The 17,446-nt window shown below is 41.8% G+C and overlaps 1 protein-coding gene across 5 annotated transcripts in view; it reads right to left on the reverse strand.

The window, feature by feature from the left end:
* adamtsl3 (ADAMTS-like 3) overlaps window positions 1–5,446 on the reverse strand; it is a 128,115-nt gene extending 122,669 nt beyond the window's left edge. For 3 of the 5 annotated variants that reach the window (XM_034164039.1, XM_034164042.1, XM_034164041.1), the window contains exon 1: window positions 5,150–5,440. In XM_034164039.1, the coding sequence (XP_034019930.1) occupies window positions 5,150–5,209 (60 nt within the window). In that variant the 5' untranslated portion in view covers window positions 5,210–5,440. Of the gene's footprint in view, window positions 1–5,149 lie in introns of all 5 variants that reach the window. The other 2 variants (XM_034164040.1, XM_034164044.1) reach the window with 2 other exon arrangements.
* Between the last annotated feature and the right edge of the window lie 12,000 nt (window positions 5,447–17,446).

Genomic DNA, 17,446 nt, shown 5'->3' on the forward strand with positions numbered 1-17,446 from the left:
AGTCTCACTCCTCAGATTAAGGCCAGATGGGAACAATAAGATGAGTATGAAGGCTTTTGCAGTGTAACTGAAAACAGTCGGTCTTGTTAACGCACTCCAAAAACTTGCTCCATCCATCACTGGCCAGATGTTCTTTCTTTTACTTCTCAAGTGGGACCAATTCCTCTCAAAATTAATTCACTTCCAATTCCACTTGTGTCCACAACAAATGCATTTATGAAAGCTAATTGGATAGTTTGCAGTCTTCGTGATCAAGCAATCAAGACGGAGACGGCGTTATGGAGTATGAGAGATATTGTTGTTGACGGATGTTCAACTGGGACCATTTGCACGCCATGACCCCACTTAATACTGCCATCAGACCCCAAAGCTTCCCCATCCTGAGAACAGAAATGCACTTTACTCCGAGCCTTCATGGTTTGAGAGGGGGCCGTTTCCTTGAATAAATATAAAATATGTTGCTTTTGTAGCCAATTTTCTTTGAACTCCAGCTGAGCAATTGAGTAACAGGAAGAATGGCGAGTTTAACAACCGCACATTGTGATGGAGGGTATGACGAAGATGAATGTCACATTCCTTGTTCCTTGCTATGTTCTCTGTGAAGCAATCAATATTTTCCAGCATTAGAAATAATGGAGGTTAAAGGGGATTATCATCCTCATAAAGCAAGTTATCCAAGAAAACCAAGAGAACAATGAACAAAATAAAATAGTCATAAGGGCAGAAAGTCCAAATAAGCAATGAATGAAAGTGATACAAATCTGCTGAAATTCAATTTATTTTCATTGAAATAGCGCCAAATCACAACAAGGTTGCCTCAAGGCACTTCACACAAGTAAGTGAACAACTGAAAAGCCTAAATAACACAACAAATGAAAGACTTCTGGTGTCACTCAATCAAAAATAAAATGACCTTAACATACATAAACACTAACCCAGGAAGTTATCAAATCATTACAGGTGCTTCTTTTGCTTTCCTTCAACTCTAAATTTAAAAAAGAATAAATGCTGCTTTTAGCTGTACAAATGTGGGATTGGGCTAAATCCATGTTCATTTTACAGTATATTGAATTTATGCCACATTGGACTTCCCTAGCATTAGCCATGTCATTAGCTGCACTTATTATGCACTTTGTATGAATATAAAACACACCATACAGCTGTATTTGAAAGCAAACTTTTCTCTATCCAAGGCTTTTATTTATTTATTTATTTTGGCCTTTGTACAAAACTAAATTTTTTGGCCTGAAAGTTCTGAAATTTCTGACAGGTATGCCATTAGCATTAGCTTCTCCTACCTTGTTAGCACAGTCACCGCTAGCCTATACAAAGGTCAGCTCTGTGAGTGGTGCAATTTTAACTAATTTGAACTTTAAAGGCATTGCACCTTGGCAGTGCGCCTCACATTCCTACAAGTTAAGACTGATACTGATGCACAATAACGAGGAAAAGGTGTGAAGAGTATGTTTTGTGGCAATAAGAGCAACAAGACCTTTCAAAAATCACTCGAGGTATCTCAATGTGTCAGCCATAATGGAAGGGCTATTTCATTTGAGGCTGTAGCCACTGGCCATTTTCCCCACCACACACAAATCACACGCTTCAAAATGTCCAATAACAACACAAATAGAGTCATTCTTTTGTCAAGTAAAAGCAGGGTGAGGATGAAAAGAAAGACCAACGCATAGCACAGACCCCGGGAGTCATGGGCTTGTTGATGTTCGGCCTGTGAAGCAAAGCACCCAAGTCATTCTAACGTCTGTGTTGCAAAGAGATACAGCGCTGACTCATGCTGCACAGACAGGGCAGCTTGTCATCCGTTGGCGACCGCATGACCTCCTCAGTGAAATACTCCAGTGGGTCATATTGACTCTCAGACACAACACAGTCCAATCACAGACACTTGATGTCACGCAGAAGTCGGTGTCGCCTTGGAAACATATTGGACGATGCCGCTAATTAAGTTGAACAAAGCTGATGTTAAGCTCTGAAAACAGGAATACATAAATCCTCTAAAACACTGAAGGTAGCTCTTAAAAAAGTGCCTTTAATCTCCAATAAAATCCTCATTATAGTGATGTGGCAATAACTGAAAATGATTTTTGTCTTCCCACATTGTGCTGCAAAGGTATGCTAACCTGGCTAACAGTAGTAAACTAACCTACAGTACACAAACCAAATTTAATCAAAAAGTCTTTCATCAAACCCTTAAATTCACGCAAGGTATTTGTGTATAATTATTTTAGCAACAGCACTGGACATCGGAAATTGCTGCCAAGTCTCAAGCGCGTCTGTGTTGGTGACACGCGCTGATTCCAGTGTGAATGTGGTCAGCTGGGCTAAATGGCAGCCAATCTCCAAATCACCTTCAAGTGCCACCAGCACCTGTCACAGTCATTTTCACATGTTGACAGTTTTCTCTGTAAGTTTTAAAGATCTGCTTCCAGTCCAAACAACTGCTCTGGAGCCTCCTTAAAACAGGTCTTTGCTGTTCCGCTATGCGACGTGTGTCAGCATTTATTTAGCTTACTCTAGCTTGTTGCGTGTTCTTGTTAGCTAGAGGAGAGAAGAAAAACAGTGCATGACTCAATAAGTGTAAGACAAGTGTACTGACTTTAAAAGGGTTTAATGTAAGCTGTGACCGTTCAAGATTGTTATTTCATTTCATGTCTCCTAGCAAGAAACTTTTAGCGTATGTGCTAGTGAGGAAGACAGAATGACTCAGCTTAATATTCTGCATCTCACGTTTATCGCATTTGTCGAGTGTTTGGGTCAAGTCAATGTTTTTTCCTGTTTTCTCCTCATTATGAGCTTTTATCACCACTGTTTGCTCATTTGTTCGTGGAATTATGAATGTGCTAATTTTCAGTTGCTAATACGGCTGGGTTAAACCATTAAATCTTGTGACAAACGTAAAATAATTTTAATTTCTTTGAAAATGTGAAACAGATCCTGTCAATATTATATGTATACTTTTTTCATAATTTTAAGTTTTGCTTGTCAAGAGAAATTGCTGTTCTTTCTTCCACCTGTACAACAAAAACTCAAGAACCATAAAACTCTCAAAGTCTTTATACATTAACACAGGGAGGTCACAGCTCTGTGTGCCAAAAAAATAAATAAATTATGCATTTCTGAGATTTATAAATGCCTTTTTTATTGAATTTTGGGTTTCAAGTAGGATATGTAACAGAAGCCCTGCAATGCTCACAACACCCACAAGATGGTGATAAAAGCTGTTCAAAATGGCAAGCAAGGTCTTGACTGTTTATTCATTTGAGAAGTTAACTTTTTGTGAAAATAAGATGGGCTGACAGCCAAACCATTATATTCCTTACCCTTATAAGCAATTTACTTGTTTACATTATGGCACAAACCAGAAATTACAAAGCAATTTTTAAAAATCGTAAATTACAAAAGTGGTCAGAAATTTTGAGCCGTGATGACAGTAACTTTCTAGCAGGACCTGGATAAAAGCCAAGAAATTTAGAAACGTATTTTTAACATTATAAGAAAAGCATTTTAGCAATGACCTGATTCTCGTGAAAGTTGGGTCACACCTGGAACTGGAATATTGTGGGGCTTTTCTGAATATATATATATATATATATATATATATATATATATATATATATATATATATATATATATATAAAAGAGAGAGAGAGATCGTTGTGCTCAAAAGTTTGTATACCCTGGCAGATTTTTATTTTTTTTTTCCATTTCTCAGAGAATATGAATAACAAGATCTTTTTTTCACTCATGGTTATTGGTTGTGTGAAGCCATTTCGTCTCAAAAAAACTGTGTTTACTCTTTTTAAATCATAATGACACCAGAAACTGTCCAAATTACCATGATCAAAACTTTATATACCATGTTCTTAAAACCCTTTAACATCCATGACAGCTTGGAGTCTTTTGTGGTCGTTGTGGATGAGGCTCTCTGATGGTAAAGCTGCCACTGAATATGTCTCAGACTTTATTTACATCAATTATGAAGAAATACAAACAGTGTGGCACTCAATGGGAAATCTGCATGGAGTAGACAGTTCTCAAAAACTGAGTGACGAAAGAGAAGAGTGAGGAAAGCCACCAAGACACCCAGACAACCCAGAAGAAGTTATAGATTTATGTGGCTGTGATTGGAGAAATTGTGCACAGTGCAAGCTTTGCATTTTGTAGCCCCAGTTACACAGTTTCATGATGAAGTGGTATACAGGAGGATTTTCTTAAAAAGAACACTTGAAAGTTCAACTACAAATTGCCAGAAGGTACATCTGAGATGCAAGCCTGGATTTGATGTTTTGGTGAAAGAAAATCCTTCTCCGCTCTACTTTATTTTGGTGATGCAAAATGAAGAATATCAATGATATCAATCATATTTTCTGAAAAATGGCCAATATATATATATATATATAGCCACACACCCTTGTTGATGAGAGCGTGATATTGCGAGATTTTACTTATGGGGACCTGTGCTCCATTGTGCAATATATACAAAAAAAAAAAAAAAAACATTGAAAATGCCATGTTTTTCCCCCCAGAAGTAGAGAAATTATGTCATATGTGTCATATTTTACCACTTTAGCGCCCGCCCTAGAACGAGACTGCGGTGCCCAATTTCCAGTCAATCTTCCACTGTCACACAGGGTGCACCAGCACAGTGGGCGTGTCTCTCAGCTTAAATGGCAGTCCAAATATGGAGTTTTGCGACATATGTCACACAAGTTAAAAACAAGCCAGTAAGTTGAAATTTTGGTTGAAACAGTGTTTGCAGCACACACAGACCTAGAAATGTGTCACTTAAAGATCATTTAACATCAAGCCCCCAACCCATTTCACTGTAAATCTTCCATTAAAATCATTCTGGAGCCCTTTAAAATACTAAAAGTGCACTTCTCCCAGCAGAGTGCCCTTCTAGTTCCACTGTCACGTTTGCGGAGAACAGCTCCAGCATCACTTTGTTGATGGTAAAGACAACGTGCAAAATGACTGAAACCTTTATTTGGATGCAATTCCTGGTGACACAAGGCGAATATCATTAATTAGAGCGATCTCCAGTTTGGGAATCTATCAGAAATAGAACAGCAACAAGTGGAGCGTATTTTCAGGATGAATGCGCAAAGCTGGTTGTATGTGCGCAGCCTACCTCCAGGCAGGCGGCAGCCAGGAGAAGCAGCCCAGCCGTCCACAAACAGCTCCCTGTCATCCTCTGACGTTGACAAATGAAATGCAAACTGCAGACGAGCAGTTGCTGACTGCGCTCCCAGTCAGCGGTCGGCTCAGTCTCTTCACGGCGCGCCGCGCTACGGTTCCACTTTTTTTTTTTTTTTAAACAGTCTCGTAAAACTCAGCCACCAACTTCCAGGGACGACGTGACACCTCGCGCTCGCTTCCAACAAATTGTGTCCAGCCGCAAGCAAACACGTTGCTGCTAAATTTATGTTTGCATGCCAGCCCGTGCGTCAGGAAAAGGGGCTCACCCGCCTGACATTCTTAAAGGAACACGCTCCCGGTGTCGTTACGCGCGGAGAGGCGCACGAATGCGCACCGTCAGTGATACCGAGGGGGCTTTTTTGGTGACAAGGGGGCAAATTTGGGAACACCTACTTCAGGTTCTGGTGAAATAAGGTCCTCATTGGCTTCCTGCCTGCTTAATCTCAAGCCTGATTTGTGTTTGGGACCATTTTTATGCCTGCGCACAATTAAGACAGGTCTCAAACTGGCGGCCAGGGGGCTGGATAAGGTTTGGTAGTTTAGTTGGTGGTACAGTGCTGAAAAATGAAGCCAACGTGGAAGTCAACCACCGTAGAAGCCCATGTTAAAAACAACAGTTTTTAACTGTTATAGGTCTTGTGTCTGTAGCTCATTTCATCATTCATGACAACTGTACAGAGGGTGAAATTTTTTATATATGTAGCAGGATGGCAGGGCCTGGGTCCTGACTGAAAAGACGTTCCCGCTAGCTTGGCTACACTGTAAAAAATAATTTTTGCTTTTAGTTCCTTCAACTTATTGTTCTGAGTCAGGCCAACTAAATTTTGCCAAAAAGTTGAGACAACTAGAAATGTGAAGTTTTGATCCATTCAAAGTGTGAAATAATACAGTCAACTCAGAAATATGGATTTGGCCAACCCATTTATCTAAAGACCCAAATCGAAAGAAAGCGCAATAGTTTCTGGGCTACAGCATAGCTTCATCACTTCGGGGAGCACCTAATATTTTAAAGTCCTTTTCCATATGTACATTGTCATATTGCAGAGGCACTGACTGATGTTTCGGTGTACCAATCAGCTTTTCTTTAGCAATGGCAACAGGCAAATATTCCCATTGCCCTATGTGCAAAACAACTGACACCATGGTGCTAGATATAATTGTCGATAGTGCAAAAAAGGAGAAAATTACATTTTATTTATGTTTACCTTGTTATGTGCAGATGCGAGTTGAGGAGCGCGACCAGCATCTGACTGAACCCAGCGCTAAAATAACCAGAAAGCGGTTCCAAAAACAAAACAAATTTATTTTCTTTCTGTGCAATAACTGTGTACAGCATAAATGTGTGGTTATCTGGCGAGGTTAAGGACGGCGCGCTCTCCAGCGCCCAAATGGATCGAAGCCCGACGCTTCTCGACCCAGACTCACCGCCGAACACCCCCCAGGTGGACAAGACAAACTGACTCTGTGAAGGATGGAAAAGGTGAGGTAAGTCAACAGCTACAACAAATATCCTTCAAAGGCACACACTATCAGCAACACATTCAGGTCTGAATTTAAGCTTTATGTAAATGAGCAGCTTCTCACAACAGGTGGAGGATCATCATTCCGTACGCCACGGCAGTGAGAAGCGAGCTGCACAATTCTCATCAATGTTCAAATATACTGCGTAACAAAATACCAAATTACTGTTAACACTTATTCAGACAATCATCACCTCTGATGTGTGCTGACAGCATGTGTCCCTCACCCGTCCTCCTTCACAGGCACGATGTGTCAAACCCAGGCGCGGTCCTCAGCGTCTCACAAGCGAACGTCACAAGGTCGAGTTCCCGGCAATTCTGCTCGAATCACTCATGGCTTAAATGCAGAACGCCATCTCATTATCTGCTTCAGCTGAAAGTCTTTAAGTTTACACGTGAGCATCATCCACAGGTGCTGCATGTCATTAGGCCTGCACGTGAACATCCTCCACAAGTGCAGCCAATGATGCTGATGAGGGTGAAGGACTCTTCTGCCAGCACCTTCTCCACAGACAAAAAACCAGTTTGCATACCACCTGGAGAGCAAAGAAAAGAAAACAACACCAAAATGTCCAGTCAAACCCCCCAACACACAACATACCTTGGGTTTTTAAAAGTAATTTGCAAAATAAAAAACATTGGTCAGAGATGGTAAACTAGAGTTGGGGTTTTTTTTTAATACCCTTTGATAGGGGAAAAACATATTAGTGCTTTGGGGTAATGGGGTATTACTACTTAATGTAATATAATAGTTAAAATTATTCACATGTGAAATAAAAAAACTATATAACTGTGGGAAGAATAGTGTTTTCTGTCATATTATACAACAGCTTTGGCATAAAATTTCTTGGAGAAGATGAAACACAGTGATACCAGAATTTGAGATTTGGGGGGATAAGATGTTTCTTTAATTTTTAAATGTGATACTATATGATTTTTTTTTTTGTCACCAAGTGGCAAACTGGTCACAATATGAGGCCATAATGTGCAAAATGTGCTTGTGCTGGGAATTTTGTACATATTTGTTCTTAGTCTCTGTTGAAAGTTGATATTATCACCTGGAATATATGTTGTATTTAATTGTAAAATGCTCAAAGGTGTTAATAACTATGCAACCTAAAATTTGAGAAAAGAGAAATTTCAAATTTCATTTGTTAAAATATGATTGTTTATCAAAAAAAAAAAAAAAAAATGAAAAAGTGTCCTTTAATTCAGTGTTGAACCCAACACTGGTCAACTTTGGGTCTTGCTGCCCAACCACTAAACTTTGGGAAAAGAGTCGAGTGAAAAAAAAAAGACTGTTTAGGGAAGTCTGAGTTATTTTCTCCTCAATTATTCAAGTGGCCCCCTGACAGAAGAGAACCAAGCCAGAGCATCTTGGGTAATAATAGTTTGACACCGCTCCTCGTGAACATTAATGTGTTGCAACAAATCCGACGCTTTTTGCTCCTCGTGTAGCCTTTGTGCATGTTTGAGTGAGACTCTTGCCAACTCCCGCACGCCATTCTGACAGACTTCCCATGAAGCCGTCATATTTCCAGAGATCTAACTTGCCTCAGCTGTCAGTAAATCAACTCTCACTCTTATTCTGGCACACTATTGGCAATTCAAATAGTCATATATGGTATATCGTGTTGTATCGTGTTGCATTAATATTATGAATTTTCCCACAGCGGTTACTGTAACGCAATGCTCGAATATCAGAGAGCTGTTTTGACAGAAGTCACCCATCAAGTGTAAGCCTTTAACACCTCAAAATATTGCACAAGCTGAATTATGATTCCTTTACCCCAGCAATTAAGAGTGTAGCTGTCGTGCTGTCATATCGAGCCATGTTCTGAAGTTCTCAAGGATAGAAACATGACCAGGTGCAATCATTCTGTTGAATTATTTCAGCTGTATTTCCAAATAAATCTTACAAGGAGTGAGTTCTGTGTCATAATTAAAGGCCGCGGACAGCAACACGTCCCCCACCTTCATTTAGCAAGAAGACATGTCGTTCTTTGAAGCAGAAGTCTTTTATCACCGGTTTGTGGCTTTTGAAGCTGTCCAGAGTCACCGTAATAATAATGTACCTTGAAAATGTCATCTGTCCTCAGCCGAACTGAAAGGGTCGAGGAAGATGGCCTTTGAGAGCGACACAATAGCGCAGGTATGTGTGGTATGAGCTACCTGAATTGCTGCCTGACACACAAGCTTGAATTCAGCTTAATCTCCATTAGCACGCCAAGCGCAGGAATGCAGATGTTTATTTCCTAAAGGAGGAGAAAGAATTTTTTACCTGAAATTTGGGCTGGTTGAAAGGGGTGCGATGGGGTTGACATTCCTTTTTTCCTCAACCCTGCAGTCATTTCAACAGTATATTCAAAAAGTACAAAGCCACAACAAGTTCAGCATCTTTGCAAGACTAAAGAATCTAGGAGCCTCTTGTTGAACTTTGAATACCACCCCCCACAACCGCACCTTGAGATAAAGGCAGGTCAGGTCGAGAAGTGGACACTGGTGCAAGACTTTGCCGCAAACACCACCTCGCGGAACTGAATTCAGCTGGCAGCCGCCCAGGTGAGCCTGCAGTCTGTTCCTATCTCCTACAAGACAGATAGCGATGACCTATAGCAAGCAGAAGTTAGTTTACATTCACGGTGACTAGCGGGGCATAGCAGAAACATGTCTTCGTGTTACATCTGTCATTTTCCAATGGATATTTTTGCCAAAAACGCACATCAGCAAAGCAAAAATTCAGTGCCTTGAACAGAAAATATATTTCGAGAGTAAAACCTCAAAAGCATCTGTCAGATGTTAGCTCAGCAGAGCGTGGACTTATCCTGTGTGGGAAGACAAATATGGCATTGAGGTGGTGACAAGATGAAATTTGTTGTTTGAAAGCTTGTTTCAGGTATATATATATATATATTTTTTATTTTTTTTTTGAGGAGTGGGGGGTGAGCACTATCTCCACTTTCTTGTGTGAACACATAAGACTGTACAAGTGTAATACGGGCGTACACACGTGTTGGTTTCAAACTAAAACATGCCGGGATTGTGTAGCTGCCTGTGCCAGCAGCCCCACCACCACTCCACCCACAACCCCCTTATGAGTAACCTAGCTGTCTTTAGCCAAGACCAAGCACAGTTGTTTGATCAGTGATATTTGGCCTGAGAGTCAAAGCGTTGCTTGTCACATATGTTCAAAGAGGAATTTCCCAGATACCAGCCAGAAAAAAAAAAAAACTCTTTGAAGGGACACACCAGCTAGCTTGTGTTTTGTAGAAGTTTTATTTTGAAAAAGCAGTCATTTCCAGAAACGAAGTTTCAAAGAAAATGTTGTCCAAGTGTTGCGGCAGCGATCGTCTGCCATAATGTTTCATATCACTGCTTTCTTGTTTGGCCCTGATTGCCTTCATGGCTTTGCAGAATTTTGCACACTGTTTGCGTTTGTATCGGTGTCAACTCGCGGTGAAACTAAATGTCTTGCCAGTGCTGAGTGCTCAACCTGCACAGCACAGAACTGTTTCCACTGGTCTTGTATCTGCTGCTTGCTGTGTTGAGGCACCATTCCACGATTGGACTCACAAGCACCCTTGCTCTACCTGGTTGTATGTAATCTCTACCTACTCCTATCTGTTTAGCTGGAATTAGTTTGTGTCCAAATCGTCATAACTGGCTTTTCATTGATTACGCAACAAACTGAACAAACTCATTTCCCAAGTGGATACTAGATCTTAGATAGCTGAGATCATACATCTCTAGAGCCTAAAGATTAGCCACGTAACATGTTTCAGTCAGCATCACTCCAGTCAAGTAACTGCCACTTTTTTTAAACCAAATGTGTAGGTATTGTTTGGTATTTAACAGTGATTCTTTACATTCTGTCAAAATTATCTCTTTCGTACAACAATTTTGCTGGAGAACAATGAATGTCATTGGCATCCACGCAGGACGTTCGGGCCAATTTCAAAGAAAGAGTCTGAAATTTGGACTCACCGATTCAAATCTGAGATCTCATCTCAAGCAACAGTCATCAGATCTGAGTACTAAGTGAATTTTGTCTTTTTTCCATTACTATGGCAGCGCTTCATCTTCTGACAGTGTTGGGGAGCTTTGAGAAACTTGTATTTTGCAAATAACTGGACATGAGATATGATGTGATGTCCACGGAGGCAAGCACAGAGGAATGGACGGACAGGCAGAATTTAATGCACGGTGAAATGAAATAATTAATGCAGCAGATATAAAACAAATGATCTCATGCACTGCCTGAACCCATGCGGAAGCTTAATTTTTTCTCTGCAAAACACAGATAAATGCGCCACTGTGGCCATAATAATAATAATAATAATAATAATAAATTGTCCCTTCATCCTCCTGCAAGGTAAATGCCATTCATTCCAAACTCAACCTCTTTGGCATCCAACAATTCAAAAACCCAGCAGATGAAACTGAAAACCTTGGTGCAGGTAAAAACATTTGCAAGCATTATGCATGTCTGCACACACACGCACACACACGCCAGAGCGTTGATAACCAGAGCAATATAAAACTCGTCTCCAAACTCCAAGAACTGCCCCGGTTTTTCTTTTTCTTTGGAAAGCATCCACGAGCATGCAAAACCTAGACCAGATCCGTGCTGCCAAAACTAAACATTCTCCTGGCTAAATATTCATGAATTTAATTAAACTATTTAGCAATGACAAAGTTTGGCAGTGTGCACCTCACGAGAAGATTAAAGCGCCATGCTATACAAATCCAGGATTTCCTGTCTTCCAACAGCAAAGTTAACCTGAGACGTAGTGTTGGATGTTCTGTCAGCAGATTTTTTTTTTGCCGATAATATACAGCACAGCAAAAATCAGGAAAATAATTCTCTCTAAAGGCAGAAAGCGCAGCATTATTTTGGAGATGAAAGTGGCTATTGTTTCACTAAATCTGCTGCAAGCTGGTAATCGGTATTTCGTATATTTCAGGCACAGAACGTCTGCTGGCATCAGTTTCATCTACCATGATAGGCTCTATACTCATTGAACCTATGTACTTGGGTGGGAGATCCTGTCAGTATTATGTGGTGGGGCGACAATCAATTGTGCACGGTCTATGCATAGTGTGAACAATGCACCAACACTGCACCTGACACCGCCTGATTTTAAGGGCACACAGGTGCACAGATGAGTCCAAGCATGCTTGCAAATTAAAGCAGCATTTATGCAATATGGAAAAATTAGGATGAGTTAAATGCAGAGGACAACAGGGCATCGCAGTCTCGATTGAACCCTGCGTGATATCGTGAGATTTGACCACTTATGGGGACCTCCTCTCCCGTTGTGCAATATATACAGGGCATAACGTCACACGGACAAATGGTGTACTGTTTTGTTTTCTGCTGCAATCACAGAAGCAGTAGCAAATTTTATTTTATTTTTTTTGCGTTCCCAGTGGAGAAGGGAAGACGAGTCAAATGGGAGACGTAGTGTCAGTAAGTGTTAGTTCACACAGCTAACCAGAGTAGCTATGTTCTACGTTCTCTCGCCTGCAAAACCACCTCGACATGCTTGTGCTCCGGGTCACAAACAAACCACAACACATCACAACACTTTTTCTTTGCATTATCACTTTGTTTGTGTGTAATTTGCCAAAAAACTCAGAGAAAATGTTTTTTCCCCCGGAAGTAAAGAAATGTCATATTTTACCCCTTTAGCGTGCACCCTTAAACGAGCCTGCGGTGCCCAATTTAGGCTCCATTTTTATGTCAAATACCACAAATCTGTCTGGTCTGCCACCTGCTGGACACTTCAGAAATGCGCCTCCACATCAAATTATGAGTTTCATATTGAAAGTCTACAGTCAGCACAAGATCTTTATGTGCATGAGTATGCAATCTGCCTGTTGGGTAATACACATAAAATACACAACTGCTGGAAGGAACAACAAAAAAATCGTTTATTATATTGATTACCCTTCTGATTGGGCAGAAATTCAAATGTGGGAAAAGCTGCAGGCAGAAGAACAAACAACACAGGAACAACTCTGATCTCCTGGAGTTGTGGTTTCTGCCATTTGGCAAGAAAGTGATCCAGTTTTAACTATGTTTCAACACCAAAACAAGGGGGGCGGGGGCAGATGTTGTGCTGTGAGTGGTGTGAACTTGCTCAGTCCTAAACAGGCCCTGAGGCCCATTGGTTCTGGTACTTACGCCAGATTTAGTTGCATGAACTGGACGAGAGTCTTGGACTTCCCGCTGGATGGGATGCGAGCCGATCACAGGTTCTTCCACCTGCCAAGGCCAGTACATATTTATTGTTGGGGGTACTGAACCAATGCAGGGAAAGGGTCTTTTTCAAAGACACAGACAGGAAGCAAAGCCAGGAACTGAACTCAAGTCTACAGACTGGTAACCAAACTCCTTAAACCCGCTTCCTTACCTGCTCTGCAATATCTCATGGATGCTTTGGGAAGAGAAAGTGATGCTTTTGAATGACAAATGGGGTTATGGTGGGGCTACTGAAAATTGAGCTCCTCAAGATCCCCAGAGTTGTCAGTCAGTACATCAAAGGCACTATGACTCATTTCTCTCTCTTTTTCTGGGAAATTCAAACAAAATTCCTCAATACAGCCGGTAAACGAGGCATCGCAGGCCCAGACCTCACAGGGAATCCTGCTGCTGCCAGTGTGGTCCATTCAAATTTCAACAGTTTGCACTGGCTGCCCATGCGGACCACCTGGTCCTAGGTCTTGTTCGCTACATGTTTTCGGTTGACTCCCTTCCATCTGTATACGTGACGGAATAACAAGAGACAGCGTGGCCCCGCTGTCAGCTGTCACTCGCTTCCCATTACGCCTTCTCTCATGTCGGAGGCCCTCTCCCTTGGTTCCGCTGAGCTCCTGCACGCCTCAGGTACCGCTTTCGAAGCCAGCCCAGTGACCCTCTGACAGAGACTGAAAAGGAAAAGTCTAGAGAGAGAGTAGAAATGAAGCACAGGCCCATTTCCCACGTTGTTCTTGGCTCCTGTCTGCCCCCGAAGACTTGAGCGAACACTTTCAAAACAAAGAGATTGTCTGTGTAGGTGCCCAAATAGCTCACCCACGCATGTTTATGAACATAGACACACTCGCATGCCAGGACATAAAAAATGTTATTCTAATTCCTTCTAAGTGCCTATTTAAGCAGCTGTTTTCTGTAAACACTGGCCTGAACAGCAGAGCCTGGTCATTTGGTTTTAGATCAACTTCAATTATATCGTTACCATGAGGACTCGGTCTGGTCAACAGCACCCGGAAAGCGTATCTGTGAATTGCTGCCTGTTTGCCAGCACAAACGCCCAGTCTGCTAATCCCGCCGCGGCTCCGGGGAAATGGCTCAAGAGGAAATGCTCTGTGACGGGATGTTGTCGAAACACGGTGGGGTCATGTGGCGCGCTGTTCTGGCCACGCGAGGGGAAAGCCTTCTGTAGTCAGGATCTCACCCCTCAGCTGATCCTCTCCAATGACGTGCTCGGTGGCCAGCTTCGCGGTTCTCTACCTGGCGGGTCACGGCATCCAGCAACGAAACCTCAACTCTTCTTTCTTCTTGAGAAAATCTTTTTTGGAAATCATGATGAAGCAACGTGGGGTTTGAGGAAATGAGAACACTTTGCGACCTTTTTGCACACTTCTTACCTCGTATTGCAGGCTCATATTCGCAAACTTGATCCTCTCAGTGGGAAATGTGCACCCTTAATTCGAATGTCTTAGCTAATGATTCACAGTCATTATTTGAGGATTACATCTAGCAGGTGCACAGTACCATGCTTTAAAAAAAAAAAAAAAAAATCCCTGCCTTGTTGATGACATTTCTTTATGTGCAACCTGACCAAATGCAGGGATGCACAATTACTGTGTCAAATTCGGCAGTCAGATTGCATTTTTTCGTCAGCCGGGAGTCAACATGACAAGGCTTGTACCCCGGATGGTTGTCCAAAATGACTTACACCCAATACCCTTTTGTGGTTCCACATTGTTTCTTTGGATCAGTCTGGGAACTGGGTGCCAGTCAGCAAATTCCACTCCAGGCCTGATTCCAGGAAAGAGGCTCTGGTATCTCGTTTGTGGGTGAGGTGATTAAAACATGCATTTGCAGATTCATAGTGTCTTGGGATGGCTATTGAGCTGAGAACTATGCATGGGTACACCCTGAAGTAGAATAGGAGTTGGGCTACCAATATGCAGACCAGAAGAAGACACATCATGTCCCTTGTTCCAGTTTACCGAGCTATAAAATGGTCCTTGTGATGGCTGGAGAAGTAAATTGCAATGGACTGGTGTCCAATTCAGGGCAGTCATAGACTCTGATCTGCTTCATCTAACAGTAGCAGCCTAAACAAGACATATCTTACACTCTAAAAGGGGGTGATGCCTTGACAAAAAGGTGGAGATTCTTGGAAGATGCTTGAGATCATTCATATCAGAGTTTTCTTCAAAGGGTTCCTCCACCTCTGAGATTACCTCAGGTGCTCATGACAAGGTGACACTGAAACAATCTTGTAGTAGAGCCACTATGTTGTCCAGGCTGATGGAGCAGAGTTGATGACCCCAGCAGATGGAAAGGGCCAATATGGACACTCACATTCCACCTGGCTGCTGCAGATAGATCCTAATGTTGTTCTTGTAGCTATGCCCACTCCAAAAACTTCACATCAGGTCCAACTATTTCTTAATCATTGCCACAGTTGATTTTGAGTAGCCCTGGTCATGACGTAAACAAACTAATAAACAGATATACTGTAAGCAGTTGTTGTGGCAATCCTGCAGAGGTGAGGAAGATTGTCTTGTGAACGATTCCCAGACAGGATATCTATACCTAGGGTTGACTGAGAGATGCCTGTGCGTGGGTTTGTTGAATATGGGAACGTATGTACTTAAAGATGACTATTATAATACAGAATTTAAATTTCCTGTCTTGGATTTGACATTATCTCTAGTTTTCAGTTATGAAACCCACAAACAAACTGAGCATTGTGCTTCCTCCTTTTCCCGTTTGAGGTACTTTAGCTAATCATTCAAGCCATTTCCATTTACCCATCTGTTGTCGTGGTGACAATATTTGTGACGCACCATCTCGTGTCCCGTTACGGGTTTGATGAGGTATCCAGGTGCTGTAGCGGTCCTCTGTTTAGGCTTAAACACCTGACAGTTGGCTCCGAGTGTTTGAGGGTAGAGTTAATCAAAGCATACCACAGCACCAAAGACGTGTCACTTTCTTTCATCCCGTGTCTCCCTCTTTTGCCTTGTCTTCTGAAGAGTATCAAAGAAAAGCTACCCTCCCACTCTTTTTCTTTCTTCTTCATGCAAGGCCTCTGACTGTGTGATCCGGAGGTGTGACACTTTCCCAGTAGCACATAGGTATCCATTACCCAGCCAGGCGCTTTGGCATGCTGCCTACTGATCTGCCACTCATGGAGGGCACAATAGAGGGATGCTGTGATCCCACCCCGCCGCCTGACTCTTTAGCCTGTCTGCACACCAGGAGACCCTCCGCAACCTTCTAAGGAAAGACTTCTTGCTTTTGTCAAATGAGGCGTAGAGTGTCAGATCATCACCGATTCTGTCTTTTTTGTGCATTTCTGCATAGTATAAGATGTAGTTGGAGGCATAAGCAGCATTGCAGAAAGATTAATGCAATGCTGCATATTTTATGCACAGGCAATGACCCAGCACGTGACACTTGATCGGCCTGAAAAAGTAACTAGATTTGGAATCAACACAACTTTGACCTCAGCTGGGCCACAACACTGGGTACGCTGAATGTGGCAACAAATCACTATTTATGAAAAGTGGAAAGCATGGATTGCGGGGGGGGGGGGCACAGTTGTGAAACATGGAGAGATACTCCTGATGAGAGAAATTAGTCTACTTTGGTGACATCTAGTGGTGTAAATTGAGCAATACAAGAAGGTCTTTGCATAGCACAGGAGACAAGAAATCCGGACTATAAAATAGGGGGGCACATGCACTCACTGACGTTGAGTGCCCCCCATTTGACCCCCCCAAAAAAAGGTGGCGATCAAGGTCGCCACCCACTGTACTCACATGAGAGGGTTTGAGATGAAGTTGTATCACAAATATCTTGTGTATGCAACCATTTGGTGACAAGTAATCATGCAACAAGGCCAAATTTTGCACATTGACTTGGATTGGACTCAGAAAAGGTTAGACAAGGTCAGCGAGCCCTGAACTCAAGCGAGAGTTTTGGGAGATGCACTTATTTTCCAAATATTTTAGATATGTGGCAATTTGGTATTGAGTCATAAGAGTGCAGGCCGGGGACGCACACATGGACAAACAGTGACTGTGTCTACATAACAACTAATTCTTAAAAAAAAAAAAAAAAAAAAAAGGAATATGGTTCAAAAAATGTTTATTAAGCTTGCAATTCAATGAAAAATTAACTTTTTTAGAGAGCAAAATTTGATGAATAGCATTAAACAAATTTGTTGCAAAATTTCAATACATTTAAAAGGTCCCAGTCGAAACCATTTCGAATAAGTTTTATAGTCCAACCTTTGTCAAATTGAGTCACAGCATTTTAGCTTTTAAAATATCTACAAATGTCTTTTGAGATCTTCAAAGAGCACATCCTTCCACCAGGAAAACATAATCTCACCTCAACTGACATCAGACGGCAGCAACAATTTAGATTTTTATCCCCATCACACCTTTATGATGTCATAAGGCAGGAT

Source organism: Thalassophryne amazonica, chromosome 23, assembly GCF_902500255.1.
Source record: "Thalassophryne amazonica chromosome 23, fThaAma1.1, whole genome shotgun sequence".
NCBI lineage: Eukaryota > Metazoa > Chordata > Actinopteri > Batrachoidiformes > Batrachoididae > Thalassophryne > Thalassophryne amazonica.